Source organism: Drosophila sechellia, chromosome 2R (genome assembly GCF_004382195.2).
Source record: "Drosophila sechellia strain sech25 chromosome 2R, ASM438219v1, whole genome shotgun sequence".
Taxonomy (NCBI): Eukaryota; Metazoa; Arthropoda; class Insecta; order Diptera; family Drosophilidae; genus Drosophila; species Drosophila sechellia.
The window spans coordinates 10,500,872-10,519,382 of NC_045950.1; the positions used below are offsets into that span (position 1 = coordinate 10,500,872).

The window sequence follows — 18,511 nt, forward strand, 5'->3', positions numbered from 1 at the left end:
TACACCATACGGCCACAATTAGTAGTTAGTTGGTGGTAACAAAGGATACGCCCACCGAACACTTGCAGAATGGATGTGATAGAACAAGTCACTTTAATTGCACCTACAATCGGAATAAATTGCCAGCACGGATTAGCTGGGAGAAATTCCAGATCCGGCAACTGATTCTGACAGGCAATTAGCGTGTTGTAGGGAGTGGACCTTAGTTGCTAGTAAATTGAAAGGGTCATGTTCCCAAACACTCATAAGATTCCAAAGCAGAGAAGCACGCTTGAACAGTTTTATGCATCCCAGCTTAATATATTAAATATTTGCACATGCATATCAGGAATTAAACACTGTATAACAGCTTAGCAGAATTCATATCCAACCTGGTGTTCGGCTATAAATAAACAGAGCTATAAATAAACAACACTGCTAATCTATTACACAATTGCTTAATTTACCCTTCTGGCCGACGGTCACAGGTATTTTATCTTCGGAATGGCCAGAACGAATGGCAAAAGGAATGCAGTAGCTCATCAAATATTTATGGCCGGAGAGCAGGCGAAAGGACCGGATGCCCCAGCTTTGCTTTGATATGCAAAAGTTTCAGTCGAGGGGACAATTCTCGACGGTGAGAAATTTAATTTGTCTGGAAAAGCGTGTTCGGTGCTTTAAGCTTATGAATAAAATGCATTTAATAACTGTTGACCTAATTTATGCAGGCCCAAACATATTGCCACCCCCACCACCCACCGGTCATTTGCATTTGCATTTGCTCGGGACACACAGCTTGAGGGCATGGCTTACGCTTTACGGTTTCAATTTGTGCGGAAAACAGTGCTGGAAAATTACACAATACATCAGCTATCCGGCGTGTGGGACCAACGGCATGTGGCGACATTTTCACTATTTAAACGCACATAAATTTCCATTATCCTGGCGGGGATTTGTGGTCATTGTCTGGGCACGTTTCGCATTAACACTTTTGCCGAGCCGGCAAACAAAGCCCAAAATGGGCGGCAATAAAATGGGTAACATGCCAACTAAACAAGCGTAACTCAACGCCTTTGATGAGCCATCATTCCCAGATCCAAGCCCGATCAAATTGCATTATTTCACGCCATCTGCTGATTGTTAAGCAAGGCTGGCAGGCAGACAGACAGACAGAAGTCATAACCAATTCCCCCTTGATTAGGCCCGGTGTTTGTGATGACTCCCAAAATGCCTGCTCATGGAAATTATAATGGCCCCGAGTGCCGCCGCGGAACTAAGCCGGTGACAGTGTTTGGAAACTAGAAGCATACAGACAGAAATTAAATCATATGTTCTTCATTTACTTTCGTTTTGGCATAAAATTTAAAAAGTTACTGTATGCAATGTGGCCTTAAAACGTATTATTACGCATACGACGTGTGGACTCGTTTGTTTCTGAAAAGTTTGATAATAATTTAAAGTTGTCACAAATTGTTTATGAGTTATGCCAAAAGTTAAACTGGGACACAAGTAGAAATGACAAGAGCTGGCCAAACATTTTCTTTTGACCAATTTTAAATAATTTATAAAACATCATCATGATTTATAAATTTGCTTAGATCAAAATGATGTAGATTTTCAGGCATGATTTACAAGAACTTAAACAATCATTTTAAAATTTATGAGCATTTTTCAGAGTGCATTCTCACACCTATCGAATAGTCATGCCCGTTAGGTGCTTGGCACATTTCCCAAATTAACCTGGCCAAAACATCCCTCCACCCAACCACACACACACAAGCACTATGGGCGTTAGTTTGAGCGGCTTGCGTGCTTGACAGACGGTGTGCGTATGTGTGTGTTAACCATTTCCATTGCCCAACTGTGGGAACGGGATTCATATGGACATCCAGACAGACATGCAGTCTGTGGGTGTCACGTTTCGCCAGCCGAAAACATCCGCTGTGAGTGGCATACGCAGAATACGGAGCAAAACAATGCCAAAAACCACTGTATATAGTATATATTCGTATTTATGGCCAAATGGGTCGAATGGCATGGCAATGACTTCATTTGGATAGATATCCGGCGTGTATTTATACGCCACCATTGAAAACCCGAACAATCGAATGGCAAAGTTTGGCACTTTCTGCGGCAGTAAAATTCAATTGCCCGGCTGGCAAATGTCTAATTATGGCTCATTCAGATGGGGAAAATAGCCGGAGAAAGTAAGGGAACATGCAATTGGCAGCTCCATTGCAGATGTAAAACTCAATTATGTGGCACTATTGCCTGGCAAATTTGCGGGTATCCCGCACTGACATCTCGTTTGGCCAGCCACTTGGTGGCCATAATGTGCGGCTAGCAAAGTCTGAGTTGCAGCAGGAGCAGCAGTTGCAGCAGCAATGTCACCGCAGCGACAGCAGCAGCACAGGAGCAACATGAAAAGCAACGACTGCCTCAGCTCCATTCTGCGGCTTTTCACACTTTCTGATTCTGACTTGGCCAGGAGTTTGTGGCCTCGGCTGGGGTACTTACAAGCCAAACGACAGGATGCAGAGATCTGATAATGCTAATGCTGATGATGGCCGGATGGAGCACTTGCCAAATCAATGCGGAATATGCTCTGGGCTGAGTGTCACACAAAAAATTTCAAATGGAAATTGACTTTTGGGTTGCCTAACCCCAGGCGTTGGCCTTAATGACTCAACTGCGTGTGCAAAACCGATGATGCTGTTTGCCTTTGTCAACTTGTTTGATTAAAAAAGGAAATAAGGGAACCGAGGACTCATTAACCTTGGCTGACGTCATAACTGCCACGCCCCCAAATGTTTGTGCACACTGTGATTCGACGATGATTATTTTCATGCTGTGCACTGCTGAGCAAACAATTGGCCAACACAAAAAAAAGGGCGGCAAGTGTTAGCCGGGAAACGGGTCGTTATTGCCACACAATCTCGGCGTGCAAATATTAAAACTGTATAAAAAAGCGCGCACACACAAAATTAAAATCCCCAAAACGGCGCCCTAAAAAGGGGCGGGGCAGAACAAGCTATTGATTTCATTGAAAACACAACCCCTAAATTTGCAGGAATAGATTTTTTACAATAGAAACTGAAAAGGAATGTTTATGTATGTTGTATGCTTACACAAAAAAGGAGCAATAGTAAATTAAGTAATCAATTAAGGAATAGTTTTCAAATTTAAACAGAATATGCTGCATTCTCTTACTATTTAAGTAATTTTAGTTAAATTAACATATAAACTCCGATGAGATCAGCATCCTATAAATCAGCTGCAGTTTCTTGCCGTCTTCACATGACTTCTTAAACTTATGAGCTGAGATCAGGAGCAGGACATTTACCATAATAAATTTATAACAAATGACATTGGGCAGCTTAATAAATGTGAACCTATTAGTCCTAGGCCCCAAGCAGTGACCATTTAAGCAGCCGCATGCCAATTGAACCAGGCGCACACATGCACAGCCAGAAAATGTGGCAGGACGACGATGTGGACATGAAATATTATTTCCCTGTGCGAGCGGAAGTGTGAGTAGTCCGGGGAGTCAGATGTATAAATAGTTTGATTTAGTGCCGCAAAAACGATGACTGCGAAGGCCACAAGGACATGGTCAGAACGAGCGGTGGATGCTGATAGCAAGGACTGTGCGATCAATTATTGCTCCATGACTGGTGGCGGGTAAACAAGTCAGGAACGTGCCTTTAATTAGTTTCAATCAAATGGTCGAGAAATCACATGTATAAATTATAGACCCATCGGGCGATTCCCTTACCTTTCTTATTCGAACTTTCCGAACAACAGTGAGTGGTAACGTGACTTATATACAACCAAACATATTTGTCACATTAATGACGCAAGAATGTTGGCCTGACAAGCTGGAAAAGGGCCAGTTTTACGGCTGTGCGAAATGTGTCATTAAAGCGACAATTTACGAACTGTGAGGTTTTGGGACTTGCGGACGAGAGAATTGATGATGTGACTCGGGAAAATCCAGCGAATATCATACATATGCTCATAAAATGGCACATCATAAAGGGTGCAGTTAAAACGTCTTTGGGGTCCGCAAATCGACGGGTTAGCCTGATTTAACGGCTCACGCAACAATGTCAACAGAGATCGGATCGATTAGCAACAGGGATTGCGAAGGATTCGCATTGGTTATCTGCATATTTATTGCATTTATTGGTGTAATTCAATGGAGAACTATGTTGGCCTGCATATATATTCATATCTGTATATTCAATGCAATATTCTTCACATTCCATCTTTCCGTCGGAATCGCCGCTATTTGTATGTTTAGGTGTGAGTTGGGTTGTGTGTTTTCGTGGTATTTCATTTAAAATTATTGCCATTCCTAATGTGTAGTCTCAATTATGATTTCGTGCGTATCCAGATCGGGCACGGCGAACTTCATGGGCAAATAGTCGTCTGGATGCATGTGGGACATCTGGTTAACCTCCAGCTGGGCCCTTTCGTGGTCCTCATGGCACTTGGCTTCGTGCTTCTCATAGTCAGCGAAGGTATCAAAGATGGCCCGACACACCATGCACTCGAAAAAGCTTCTGAAAATGGAATGAGGTTATTATAATTCAATAATTTAATTTACAAAAAGCAAATGTTGAAGGATCAAGGTCAGTTTTGAGGCTAATAAATATATATTTAAGAGTATTGATTAGGAATATTTACAACTATGTATTCTTCAAAATTGCATATAGTATTATTTGTTAATAAAAGCGAAATGAGCACAGTTAAGCACACTAATCAGCGCCGAATCTAATCATGACCCGTCGATAATCAGTGTCGAATAGGCAACTTAAGGTAGGTCTGAACTGGTTGATCTAATCAAAGGGCACCTTGATCTTCTACAGCCTGCAAGTACTCACGGTTTCTGTTCCGACTCAAGCCGTTCCCTGGCCAGGGCGGCAGCCGCCTGGATAGAGGCGGGCACGTCCACATCGACGCCCTCCTTTATGTGCGACTGTAAGTGGCGCTTAAAGTTTGACAGCTGGGTGAAGCCCTTCTCGCAGAAATTGCACTGGTAGGGCTTGGCGTTGAGGTGTCCTAGCTTGTGTTTTTTGAGGTTAACCAGCTGGGAGAAATACCTGCCGCATCGCTGGCAGCGGAACGGCTTTTCGCCAGTGTGTGTCATCTTGTGGCGCTTCATGTTGCTCTGCTGGGTGAAGGACTTGTTGCAGAAGTTACAGGTGAAGGGCCGCTCCCCGCTGTGCACCGCATAGTGGCGCTGCAGGTTTACAGCCTGGGCGAAGGCCTTCGAGCAGATGTTACACACGAAGGGCCGGACATCGTTGTGCACCTTCATGTGGCGATCCAGGTTCCCCGAATTGCAGAAGCTCTTCGCGCACAGCTTGCACTCGTAGGTGGTCTTGTTGTGGTTGTGCACCTCTTGTCGATGCAACGTCTGATCCCGCTTGCTCCTGAAGGTCTGCATCAATGGATAGTGGTTAGATTGGGGTAATAGGAGACATATCCCACACACTTACTCGGTCGCAGCGCTTGCAGCTAAACTGATTGGCCACCGTCTCGTCGAATTCTACCTCCATGCCCGCCATTTCGCCGTTGGCTAGCACATCGACTCTATCCGATTGAGAGTTCTCAAGAAGTGGACATCAAAAAACGGCAGGTCGGGTGACGATAAACTCACTATAATTAACTTATTCTGTAACTCGGCAGTTTTTCGCGTCCAGAAAAAGTCATATGGTGGCCTAGAGTGACTGTTTGCGTTAAAAGAAAAAAAACCAGATTTAACGAGTACCGCTAAAACTGGCTTCCATCCGAATTCAAAATATTACTTTGATTATAAGTACTTGATATATATGTATTATAAAACTAAAAATTATTAACATACCTTAATGGCATAATTTAAGTACGTTCATATAGTAAGTATTGCTCAAATGTTCTGTTGGGAACGGTGACTTGTGCCTGCTATTCGTTACCATCCCCAAAAAGTTCCATCTCTAGATAATCCAAAGGCGTTAGTGCATTAGTGCCCAAGATGCTGAGATAAATAGAACTTACCAGCAGCTAATGCTGGAGTAGATCGCCATGGTGGTAATCAAAAGAAAATTGCGTTTCCCAGGTGTACAAGTATGGAATGTCGGTTCGAACATATGATGTCTCGCAAACGTAAATATTTATCGATTGTCATAAAACTTTGACCTTGTGAAGTGTCAACCTTGACTGTCGAACCACCATAGTTTTGCGCAAATTGAGCGTCATAATTGTTTACTCTCAGTGCAGTCAACATGTCGAGTTTCGTGCCGAATAAAGAGCAAACGCGGACAGTATTTTGACGTCGACGACAAAGAGCACGGAAAACCACCAAAAAGGTACGAAGACGCCGAACTGCAAGCATTATTGGATGAAGACGATGCTCAAACGCAAAAACAACTCGCAGAGCAGTTGGAAGTAAGTCAACAAGCAGTTTCCAATCGCTTGCGAGAGATGGGAAAGATTCAGAAGGTCGGTAGATGGGTGCCACATGAGTTGAACGAGAGGCAGATGGAGAGGCGCAAAAACACATGCGAAATTTTGCTTTCACGATACAAAAGGAAGTCGTTTTTGCATCGTATCGTTACTGGCGATGAAAAATGGATCTTTTTTGTTAATCCTAAACGTAAAAAGTAATACGCAATTTTCTTTTGATTACCACCATGGCGACCTACTCCAGCATTAGCTGCTCTCCCACATGCGCAACTTCTTCATATCCACGGACGACACCGGAATGTGCGAAACGGTGATGCTGAGCGAACAAGTCCTTCACGCAGCAGAGGAACATGAAGCGTTCCTTCCTGGAGTGGCGCAACCGGATGCCTGGTGTTTCGCTCCGGCGTTGTCCCGCCCCCCGTCGGCGTGGAGGTAGAATTCGACGAGACAGTGGCCAATCAGTTTAGCTGCAAGCGCTGCGACCGAGTAAGTATATGGGAAATATCTCCCATTGAGTTTGTGGCTTACTGCGAGATTTTGGAGCGACGCCACCTAAAGGCTCTGCTGCGCATCTGGCTGAAGTCTAACTCCTCCTCCCCTTCTTTCTCCACGGGCTGCACTTCGGCGCCGATCAACACCAGCGTAACCACACTAAATGCGGGAAGCGGCAGTGCTGGGATAGCCCACTCGCCCAGCAGTCCGGGTCATTCTTCCGTCCTCTTTTCAAGCAGTAATATTCGCTTTAAGAACTACGACTTCGATACGGACACCCACACGGCGGAACAGATCCACAACAAGCTGAACTGCGTACTTGAGATGCGATCCAGCGATCCGAGGCGCGAGTTCCTTCTGCAGCGCGATCGGAAGCAGGAGAAGAGGCAGCTGAAGTTGTAGTATTTATTCCTATGGCAGCGGCTGCCGCTCGTGTGCCTAGCAGGCGGGCTACTGTCTGTATATCTGGTTTTCATTTCCGTTTTTTTCACTCTACCCCCACTGCAATTGTCTGTAATCAATGTGCAATTAATCGCACAGACGACCAGACGTGGACGGACCCAACGGTTAGTCGTATTACTGCACATATTGATTTCGGTCTGGCAGTTTATTTTTAGTTTTGCAATGCCAGCGATGACTGGGTTGGGCGGCTGGGTCGCCGGCTAACAGCTGTGGAGTAGTCGAGAATAATGGCTAACTGCCGTTAGACGATCGTTGCATGCATATGCATCTGCAGCGGAGGCTAACAAGCGATTGCAGCAGCGCGTTCTAAGGCCAAGGCTAGCGACTCGAAATCACGCCAAAATGCGCGACATTTGAGGCCGTTCGTCTGATGGCGATGATGATGCTGTTGGCGTGACCAGATCTGGTGCTGCAATTCCCAGAGGAAGTGGCTAAGGTGATACCTAAATTTATAAATACGCCGCATAGGCAGTAAAAAAAAAAAAAAAGACTAACAAATTCCCGCGATCTCAAATAGCCCATAAAATAAAAGGAAAACGCCTATTTTCATGTTCGATATGTCCAGTCAGTTTGGGGTTAAATGATTTATGCAAATCTGATTCAGCCTTGACAGAAACTCCGGCCCATTCTTTCGCAAGACATATTTGAATATCGCAGTGTGTGTCATCTTGTTGCGCTTCATGTTCCTCTGCTGGGTGAAGGACTTGTTGCTGAAGTTACAGAAGAAGGGCCGCTCCCCGCTGTGCACCGCATAGTGGCGATGTTCACAGCCTGGGCGAAGGCCGTCGAGCGGACATTACACACGAAGGGCGCACATCGTTGTGCACCTTCATGTGGCGATCCAGGTTCCCCGAATTGCAGAAGCTCTTCGCGCACAGCTGAACGTCTGCATCAATGGATAGTAGTTAGATTGGGGTAATAGGAGACATGTCCCACACACTTACTCGGTCGCAGCGTTTGCAGCTGAACTGATTGCCCACCGTCTCGTCGAATTCTACCTCCATGCCCGCCATTTCGCCGTTGGCTAGCACATCGACTCTATCCGATGAGAGTTCTCATGAAGTGGACATCGAAAAACTGCAGGTCGGGCGACGGTAACTATAATTACAAAAAAGCCATATGGTGACCTAGAGTGACCGTTTGCGTTAAAAGAAAAAATACCAGATTTATCGAGTACTGCTACAACTGGCTTTCCATCCGAATTCAAAATATTACTTTAGTTATAAGTACTTGATATATATGTGTTATAAAACTAAAAATTATTAACATACCTTAATGGCATAATTTAAGTACATTCATATAGTAAGTATTGCTCAAATGTTCTGTAGGGAACGGTGACTTGTGCCTGCTTTTCGTTACCACCCCCTCTAGATAATCCCGTGATGCCCACTCCCTCTCCATCTCTAGATAATCCCGTGATGCTGAGATAAATAGAAATTAATTTGGGAAAATCTATTTTCTTTTGTTTACCACTATGGCGACCCACTCCAACCAGCATTGGCTGCTTTCCCACATCCGCAACTTCTTCATATCAACGGACGACACCGGAATGTGCGAAACGGTGATGCTGAGCGATCAAGTCCTTCACCCAGCACAGCGACATGAAGCGTTCCTCGTCGTCGGTGAGGTCCAGTCCCGGATAGCAGATGAAGTCAACTTCAGTAGCAGACCTTCGGGAGAAAGCGGGATCAGACGTTGCATCGACAAGAGGTGCACAACCACAACAAGACCACCTACGAGTGCAAGCTGTGCCCTTCGTGTGTGACATCTGCTCGAAGGCCTTCGCCCAGGCTGTGAACCTGCAGCACCACTAAAAGGTCACAGCGGGCAGCGACCCTTCACCTGTAACATCTGCAAATTTCCTTCACCCAGCAGAGGAACATGAAGCGTCACAAGATGACATACACTGGCGAGAAGCCGTTTCGCTGCCAGCGATGGGGCAGGACCTTCTCCCAGCTGGTCAACCTCAATCACAAGCTTGGATACTTCAACGAGAAGGGCGAGAAGGCCTCTGCATCAATGGATAGTGGTTAGATTGTGGTAATATGTAATACATGTCCCACACACTTACTCGGTCGCAGCGCTTGCAGCTGAACTGATTGCCCACCGTCTCGTCGAATTCTACCTCCATGCCCGCCATTTCGCCGTTGGCTAGCACATCGACTCTATCCGATGAGAGTTCTCATGAAGTGGACATCGAAAAACTGCAGGTCGGGCGACGGTAACTATAATTACAAAAAAGCCATATGGTGACCTAGAGTGACCGTTTGCGTTAAAAGAAAAAATACCAGATTTATCGAGTACTGCTACAACTGGCTTTCCATCCGAATTCAAAATATTACTTTAGTTATAAGTACTTGATATATATGTGTTATAAAACTAAAAATTATTAACATACCTTAATGGCATAATTTAAGTACATTCATATAGTAAGTATTGCTCAAATGTTCTGTAGGGAACGGTGACTTGTGCCTGCTTTTCGTTACCACCCCCTCTAGATAATCCCGTGATGCCCACTCCCTCTCCATCTCTAGATAATCCCGTGATGCTGAGATAAATAGAAATTAATTTGGGAAAATCTATTTTCTTTTGTTTACCACTATGGCGACCCACTCCAACCAGCATTGGCTGCTTTCCCACATCCGCAACTTCTTCATATCAACGGACGACACCGGAATGTGCGAAACGGTGATGCTGAGCGATCAAGTCCTTCACCCAGCACAGCGACATGAAGCGTTCCTCGTCGTCGGTGAGGTCCAGTCCCGGATAGCAGATGAAGTCAACTTCAGTAGCAGACCTTCGGGAGAAAGCGGGATCAGACGTTGCATCGACAAGAGGTGCACAACCACAACAAGACCACCTACGAGTGCAAGCTGTGCCCTTCGTGTGTGACATCTGCTCGAAGGCCTTCGCCCAGGCTGTGAACCTGCAGCACCACTAAAAGGTCACAGCGGGCAGCGACCCTTCACCTGTAACATCTGCAAATTTCCTTCACCCAGCAGAGGAACATGAAGCGTCACAAGATGACATACACTGGCGAGAAGCCGTTTCGCTGCCAGCGATGGGGCAGGACCTTCTCCCAGCTGGTCAACCTCAATCACAAGCTTGGATACTTCAACGAGAAGGGCGAGAAGGCCTCTGCATCAATGGATAGTGGTTAGATTGTGGTAATATGTAATACATGTCCCACACACTTACTCGGTCGCAGCGCTTGCAGCTGAACTGATTGCCCACCGTCTCGTCGAATTCTACCTCCATGCCCGCCATTTCGCCGTTGGCTAGCACATCGACTCTATCCGATGAGAGTTCTCATGAAGTGGACATCGAAAAACTGCAGGTCGGGCGACGGTAACTATAATTACAAAAAAGCCATATGGTGACCTAGAGTGACCGTTTGCGTTAAAAGAAAAAATACCAGATTTATCGAGTACTGCTATAACTGGCTTTCCAAACGAATTCAAATTATTACCAAAGACACTAGAATAATTCTAGTGTCTTTGTTATTACTTTGATTATAAGTACATGTATTTTTTTTTTTTTTTTTGAGCTTAAGTCATTTATTATTATTCATTAGCCAGAATGAATTGTTCAGTTCCTTCTTACTTAACATAATGTGTAGCTTAAAAGATATTATGGATTTTGTTCCTTAATTATAGTGTATACAAATGTACCGTGGAGAGATTATGCTATCTTACGGGTAAGGAGTTCATGGGGATGTATTCTCTTCAGACTTCGGAGGGAAATAGGGTCGACAAGATCATTCGCCAACGTGTTCGGGTGGGCGCTAAGTCTGTCGGCATATCGGTTTCTGTGGAAGTTTATTTGGTCTCCCAATGGGACCACTTTTAAGTCCCTTTGAATAACTCGGTTGCTCACATACCAGGGTAGCCCAGATGCATGTCGTGCCGAGATGAGTCTTAGAGGCAGTTCCCCAAACTTGGATGGCGTAGGTCAGTATTGGACCTAATATGGCTTTTATTAAGAGAGCCTTAGTTATATATGTACTAAAATTTATTAACATACCTTAATGACATAAGTACTTTCATATAGCAAGTATTGCTCAAATGTTCTGTTGGGAACGGTGACTTGTGCCTTCTATTCGTTAACACTCCCAAAAAGTTCCATCTCTAGATAATATAAAGGCGTTAGTGCATTAGTGCCCGAGATGCTAAGATATATAGAAATTAATTTGGGAAAAGCTATTTTCTTTTGCTTACCACTATGGCGACCTACTCCAACCAGCATTGGCTGCTCTCCCACATCCGCAACTCCTTCATATCCACGGACGACACCGGAATGTGCGAGACGGTGATGCTGAGCGATGACATGCCAAAACACTATTTGCGAAAATTCGGTAACTCGGGCGCTGGAGGAGATCACTATCATTGGCGACGGGCGCACAAGACACCGCCGACGGGAGGCGGGACAACGCCGGATCGAAACACCCGGCATCCGGATGCGCCACTCCAGGAAGTGGACTTCATCTGCTATCCGGGACTGGACCTCAGCGACGACGAGGAGGACATGTCCACGCACTCTTTTGACATCCAAATGTATCCGGAGGTGGGCGCACACCGCTTTCGCTCAAACACTGCCCAAAAACTAGAGAAACTGGATATTGCCAAGCGAAGGGCGGCGCGCATCAAGAGTGTTAACTACCAGGAGGAAGTGCAGCCACCGGACAGAGATGATTTCTTCCAACGCAAAGTGTTGCCCCTCAGCAAAGCTGCGCCAGCTAAAAAAGAACCTAAAGCCAACGACGATGAGCTGTCAGATGAGGGTGTTCAGAGCCAGCTCACTGAACAGTTGGCCAAAAGTCCAAAGCAAGCACAGAATCGCTTCATTGAATTCGCCCGGTTCGATGGCACCTCCCAAGTGGGTATGCAAACGAAACGGATCAACGTGTTTTTAAATATGCTTCCCGACCCGGATCGCAACTACCCGTTGAAGATCTGCGTCGTAGCCACTGCCAAAATCCAGGAGGTCATTGGTTTTGTCTGCTACAGGACCTCCTTACAGTATCCCAACGTTCCTTTAAAATCCCTGCAACATTACGCATTGTATATGACAGAGGATAATGATGATATGGAGGACTTCCCACCGTTGGACAATCGCGAACCGTGCTCTAAGTTTGGCTTCTCCCAACTGACCCTCGCAGAGCGTCGGCCATTGGCTCCAGTGACGCGAGTTGATTACCACAGCCAGCTGGGTAGTAAATCCATGACTTCCGTGGAAGACAAGACAGCTCTGTCTGATGCAGCTGTCAAGGCTCTGCAAAATATTAGCCTGAATGGAGGAACTAGTGATCCGGGTGGAGCAGGAGGAGGTGGAGGAGGCGATAGTCCACACGACAATGTCAAGGAGTATGAGAAGCGCCTACTGAATCACAACGATATGCTGGAAGCTCCCATGCATCGTACTTTCCGCCTGAACATCATAGACAAGAGGTTCTTCAAATCCGATGTAACCCTGGGAATATCTGGCGAGAGAATAGAGATTGATCAGTGCAAGAATGCTAAGTTCTGGCCGCAGAAGAAACCCGTATCAACTCCCATTGACTTTGTGGCCCACTGCGAGATTTTGGAGCGACGCCACCTAAAGGCTCTGCTGCGCATCTGGCTGAAGTCAAACTCCTCCTCCCCTTCTTTCTCCACGGGCTGCACTTCGGCGCCGATCAACGCCAGCGTAACCACACTAAATGCGGGAAGCGGCAGTGCTGGGATAGCCCACTCGCCCAGCAGTCCGGGTCATTCTTCCAGCCTTTTTTCAAGCAGCAATATTCGCTTTAAGCACTACGACTTCGATACGGACACCCACACGGCGGAGCAGATCCACAACAAGCTAAACTGCATACTTGAGATGCGATCCAGCGATCTGAGGCGCGAGTTCCTTCTGCAGCGCGATCGGAAGCAGGAGAAGAGGCAGCTGAAGTTGTAGTATTTATTCCTATGGCAGCGGCTGTCGCTCGTGTGCCTAGCAGGCGGGCTACTGCCACTGCCGCTGCAACGTCCCCGCCTAATTCTCCGCCTCCTTCACCGCCTCCTGTTCGATAAGTTGTATTAGTTGCTAATTAAAGATTGTGTTACACATGTTTGCCTAGCCTGTAAGTATTTATTGAACTCAACTACGAAGCCTGGTCCTGAAAATAAAATTGCAAAACTTACACTTAAAATCGGAATCTCTCCATTTTTGCTTCCGCCTTGCCGCTGGCGTTTACAGTGTTTTACAGTTTTGAAGCGATTCACGCGCGATTTGTGCGCGTTTTTAGCTGTATATCAGGTTTTCATTTCCGTTTTTTTCACTCTACCCACTGCAATTGTCTGTAATCAATGTGCAATTAATCGCACAGACGACCAGACGTGGACGGACCCAACGGTTAGTCGTATTACTGCACATATTGATTTCGGTCTGGCAGTTTATTTTTAGTTTTGCAATGCCAGCGATGACTGGGTTGGGCGGCTGGGTCGCCGGCTAACAGCTGTGGAGTAGTCGAGAATAATGGCTAACTGCCGTTAGACGATCGTTGCATGCATATGCATCTGCAGCGGCGGCTAACAAGCGATTGCAGCAGCGCGTTCTAAGGCCAAGGTTAGCGACTCGAAATCACGCCAAAATGCGCGACATTTGAGGCCGTTCGTCTGATGGCGATGATGATGCTGTTGGCGTGACCAAATCGAGGCAACTGTCAGCTATCGATTTATGTCCAAGTGAATCACTGGTGCTGCAATTCCCCGAGGAAGTGGCTAAGGTGATACCCAAATTCAGCATCATTCATACGCCACATAAAAACAACAACAACAAAAATGACTAACAAATGCCCGCGATCTCAAATAGCCGATAAAATAAAAGGAAAACGCCTATTTTCATGTTCGATATGTCCAGTCAGTTTGGGGTTAAATGATTTATGCCTATCTGATTCAGCCTTGACAGAAACTCCGGCCCATTCTTTCGCAAGACAAATTTGAATATCGCAGTCAATTTGTCAAATGCAACGGTATTTATGGTACGAATTGAATTTATTATCGGCAAGTGCGTCGCCTTCGAATTGTTTGTTTTTCTACGCTACAGCTCACTGAATTTCACCGTAAGCAACATAGTTATCAGCTAATTTGCCTAAGCAAATTCAGCAGAGGCGGCTAATTTCGACAAGGATGCGACTGCGGCTAATTGAAAGGCAATAAATGCATTAACAAAAGCAGCGACAACCTTGACATTGAAATTGAATGACAAACAGCGCAAAAGTTCACTCGATATGAAAGTTGCCAGGCATTATGCGGTCGGTCCCACTCTCGGTCCCACTCTCGGTCCCACTCTCGGTCCCACTCTCGGTCCCACTGTCTGTCCCACTCTCGGTCACACTCTCGGTCCCGCTCTCGGTCCCACTGTCTGTCCCACTCTCGGTCACACTCTCGGTCCCGCTCTCCGTCCCGCTGTCCGTACCGCTGTCCGTCCCACTGTCCGTACCGCTGTCCGTCCCACTGTCCGTACCGCTGTCCATACCGCTGTTCGTTCCGCTGTCCATACCTCTGTTCGTCCCGCTGTCCGTACCGCTGTACGTCCCACTGTCCGTACCGCTGTCCATACCGCTGTTCGTTCCGCTGTTCGTCCCGCTGTCCGTACCCCTGTCCATCCCACTGTCCGTACCGCTGTTCGTCCCGCTCTCCGTCCCGCTGTCGGTCAGGGGCACGAAACTTGGCACGCATGTGAGCGGATTTTCACTGCGAACAAAAAATGGAAAAACACAAAAGTGAGCGGACCTCGTTGTCAATTTATCAATTGCATAAAATAATAGGCCTAGGCGCATAATTTAATGTCGCGTTTGTTGCCATTTTCTGAAGGCCGCCGCACACACGAGTACATACATACATATCTACGAATATTCAGCTATCTGAATAAAAATATGTTTTTCATTCTCTGCGCCTGCATATGCAGATTGATCGCTGGAAAATGCATTTTGTGCCTGAGTCACGCAACCGGACCCAAAAAGTTCGATCGGTAAACTTCCAATTATTCGCGTATTCCTCTAAGCTACGCATAAACGGCTTTAAGTTATCACCGATCTGCGTACGTATACTTAACATTTCATTGCTGTTTTCTGCTTCCGTTTTGCGATGTTTGTTTGCCATATTGCTGCTGTGGGAACTTGGCTCGTGTTCGGGAAATTAATTGAGCTATTATTGGATTAATTTATGGCATACTACCCAACGGTAACTTGCATGCTGCAAATTGCTAGAATAATTCCACAATTTCATAGATCACAGCTCCCTTTCGGTTTTTTCTCTTTTGCTTTTCGTTCTTTCTACATCAGAAACAAACTGGCAGGCCATAAAAGCTATGTCGGTCTTTTCATTATGGCCACAACATTTTGCACATACCAAAGACCCGGGGACCAACCCACACGGAGACAGGCGTTGTCTGCCCCAATGCGTTGCACGCACCAAAAACCAAAATTAAAAAATACAAAAAAAAAAAAAACAGAAATAAAAATAAAAATAAAAATCGGGGAACCACAACTCGAAAAACGCTTGCCATTTTAATTGCACAACTTGGGTGGATTGCGGATTTTTTTCCCCAAATTGTGCCCAGCCCCACACATAAATGGTGTCAATACACTTATAGATACAATTACTTGACCATCAATTGCAAAATCCTATACAAACAAGTGCAATTGGTTAATTTTTAGAAATTATTCAGCTCGACTTGGAATTTGTTTTATATCTAGAATATATAAAAATATATATGAATATTATTTTCCAAGATCAAGTAGATGGGAGTGTTCCCAACTCCATAAAGTTCATATATATGCAAGATATCTTCATATTTCTAGCTGGGAGTGTGAGTAAGGGGTATCTGATAGTCGAGGTGCTTGACTACAGCGTTCTGCACAACTTGTTATGCTCTTTCGAGACATTTGTAACCCAATTCTGTCGCACGGGAAAGGAGGCAAATGCGCTTGGCGACTTACATTTCGATCTGCGGCGGCTTAATTAAAAGCGTGCTGCACAATGGCCACGCATTCGAATTCGGATAAAAAATATGCTATATGTAACGCCATAACCTGGAGGTCATACCGTTCGTTCTGCAACCTGTTGCATCCCCGACCACTCAACGTGTCCACCTCCAGTCCAGTCCAGAATCGCGGCACAGTCGCCGGCGGCGGCATCGTCTTCCTGCCTCCATCGGCGATAAATTGTGCTGGCATCAGCCTCTGCCAAGGTCGCTTCCTTAATGAAGTGCCGAAACTTGGGCTCGTTTCGTTGCAGGCACTTGACGTGGAACTGGTTTTCGGGCACCGCTCTCAAGTGGATGCCACCACCAGATGCAGGTGGTGATTGCCACTTACACGGCAAAAAAAAAAAAAAACAATGCACAAAATCAGTTATTTGTATCGATCTTAAATGATTCTTACTCTCTTAACTTGGTGCGCAGATTCTAGAAGGATTATATTTAAGATTCAAGTTGAAAGGACTCAATTCTTTACAAACGGTTTGAAGATCTAGTTGGATTTCTCTCAGTGCTGGCCAAAACAAGTCGAAGGTTGAACTGCCCTTGTCCCGGACCTGTTTGCTGCCACTTCCATCCTGATAAAAGGTTCTGAATTATGTAATACCGCGCTGGAGTGCAGTGCCTTTGTGTGCGGATTCTCATGACCCACTTTTGCTAGCATCCATGCAATTTGCAGCCATAAATCCGTTTAGCCGGACACGCAGGATATGCGATCATAATTCATCAGCATGGCACAATGCAAGGAATTAAATCGCATTGCAAAAAAAGCAGCAGCATTGAACTTGAGGTGAGGGAAACTGTCTTACAGATTGCCATCTAATGAGCTGAAATTGCAATTATGCAAATTGGAATGAAATGCCGCAGACTCCATTTCGGATATCTAAGCTGATCGGTGCTGACAGCCAAGTCTTCCCACTCGAGACTCGAAAATCTCCGGGGCGAAACTGAGTTTTTCGCGTAGGCTCAACAGCATGGCAGCGCGTGCAAAATGTCAACAGAAGGACAAGCTTCAGCTAACAATTGCTAATGTGCGCCGATCGCAAGCGGATCGGCCAGAGCTATAGATCGATGGCCCTGAACGCACTTCGACTGCCTCGGCGGCTCTCAACATAAAAGTGCAAAAAGCAAATAAATGCTAGATAAAGGCAAATAAATGCGTGTACAAAGCAAACTAGCAACAATGCAGCAGAAGGCTTAAAAATTGGCTTTTAGAGGCAATTTGTTTGTTTTTTTTTGTTACTTTTGAATTGACCTACCTCAAATGCTACCACTTCCTGGATTATTTGCAGCTTTGGGCCACAAGCAAACGAGTTGGATTAATCGATCTTGGAGGGACACGCCCGCCCGACAAAAGCGGAGGGAAAAAACCGAAAAATATCAAATCATAATTTTGATTTGTATTAAATAAATCATTTGCCATTTGCGGTTCGCCAGCTACCAGGCCCATAAACAATAAAAACTCTTGATTTCTTATTGTTGCCTTTGCCAGTTTGGCAGTGTGTCAGTGTGTCTCTTACCGCAAGGTTGCAAGATTTTTACCTTTTCGCTATTCATTTATCTTTTTACTCTTGGTTTTCTATAGCTTTTTTTTTTTGCAACATAATTTACTTGTTGGCAAATCAAATTGTAGGGGTAGCTCACTCTACAATTCGAAATGAAATGCTTGTCGTCAATTGGCAAATTAATGAGCATTTGATGGCCAGTTGACCTTATGTCAAGTATACGCCGTGTGGTAGGACGACGAGGGGCAAACGGGCAAAGGCGGCAGGCAGAACACCTTGTAATTGGATTGCAAACATTTGTTCTGGTTCTGTACCGCCTTTGTCTTGTATAACTTTATCAGTTTTGGGTAAACAATAGGCCAGTTCGCAGCTGATGCAACACAGTGTTTCATAAAAGTCAGGCCCACTAAAGGGATTATTCTTATGAATATGCCCGATGATATAATACCGCACAGCACAACAGCCACAAAGCAAAAGTCGAGAGAATGACGCTGCCATTGCGCCGCATTTCAATGGTGCACTTGAACTTGCACTTGACATGCAAATTGGCGATGCGATAACTGCGATGCAACGAGGATTCCCTGCGCTAATGAGACGCGCAAACGTGGAGATTGGCGGGATCC

General features: G+C 45.5%; 2 protein-coding genes, 1 long non-coding RNA gene and 1 pseudogene across 6 annotated transcripts; 3 read left to right on the forward strand and 1 right to left on the reverse strand.

Moving 5' to 3' along the window:
* Positions 1-4,130: 4,130 nt before the first annotated feature.
* On the reverse strand, positions 4,131-6,111 carry LOC6609141 (zinc finger protein 239). 4 transcript variants are annotated; one of them, XM_032717082.1, is made up of 5 exons: positions 6,019-6,111; positions 5,849-5,957; positions 5,484-5,714; positions 4,866-5,425; positions 4,131-4,544 (listed from the first exon to the last, which is right to left on the reverse strand). In XM_032717082.1, exons 3-5 carry the CDS (start codon positions 5,550-5,552, stop codon positions 4,337-4,339), a joined length of 837 nt encoding a protein of 278 aa, XP_032572973.1. In that variant the 5' UTR covers positions 5,553-5,714; positions 5,849-5,957; positions 6,019-6,111; the 3' UTR covers positions 4,131-4,336. The 4 variants fall into 4 exon arrangements, with proteins under 4 accessions (XP_032572973.1, XP_032572971.1, XP_032572972.1 ...); XM_032717080.1 differs by lacking the exon at positions 6,019-6,111 and having other exon boundaries at positions 5,849-5,995; XM_032717081.1 differs by lacking the exon at positions 6,019-6,111 and having other exon boundaries at positions 5,484-5,763; positions 5,849-5,995.
* Positions 6,035-7,923, forward strand: LOC116800692. The gene is made up of 3 exons (XR_004361559.1): positions 6,035-6,126; positions 6,236-6,912; positions 7,068-7,923. It is a non-coding gene; the product is annotated as an uncharacterized LOC116800692 (long non-coding RNA).
* A 2,210-nt stretch (positions 7,924-10,133) lies between these two features.
* Positions 10,134-10,748, forward strand: LOC6609144 (annotated as a pseudogene).
* Positions 10,749-11,581: 833 nt separating this feature from the next.
* LOC6609145 (stress-activated map kinase-interacting protein 1) lies at positions 11,582-13,479 on the forward strand. The gene has a single exon (XM_002033811.2). The coding sequence runs from the start codon at positions 11,602-11,604 to the stop codon at positions 13,315-13,317; it is 1,716 nt and encodes a 571-aa protein (XP_002033847.1). The 5' UTR covers positions 11,582-11,601; the 3' UTR covers positions 13,318-13,479.
* The last annotated feature ends 5,032 nt before the right edge of the window (positions 13,480-18,511 follow it).

Coding starts and splice junctions, on each gene's coding strand:
- LOC6609141 (XM_032717082.1), bottom strand. CDS start 5,552: ATGGCGGGCATGGAGGTAGAATTCGACGAGACGGTGGCCAATCAGTTT. Junction 5,426..5,483: donor GCTGCAAGCGCTGCGACCGA/GTAAGTGTGTGG, acceptor CCATTGATGCAG/ACCTTCAGGAGCAAGCGGGA. Junction 4,545..4,865: donor CTTGAGTCGGAACAGAAACC/GTGAGTACTTGC, acceptor TTCCATTTTCAG/AAGCTTTTTCGAGTGCATGG.
- LOC6609145 (XM_002033811.2), top strand. CDS start 11,602: ATGGCGACCTACTCCAACCAGCATTGGCTGCTCTCCCACATCCGCAAC.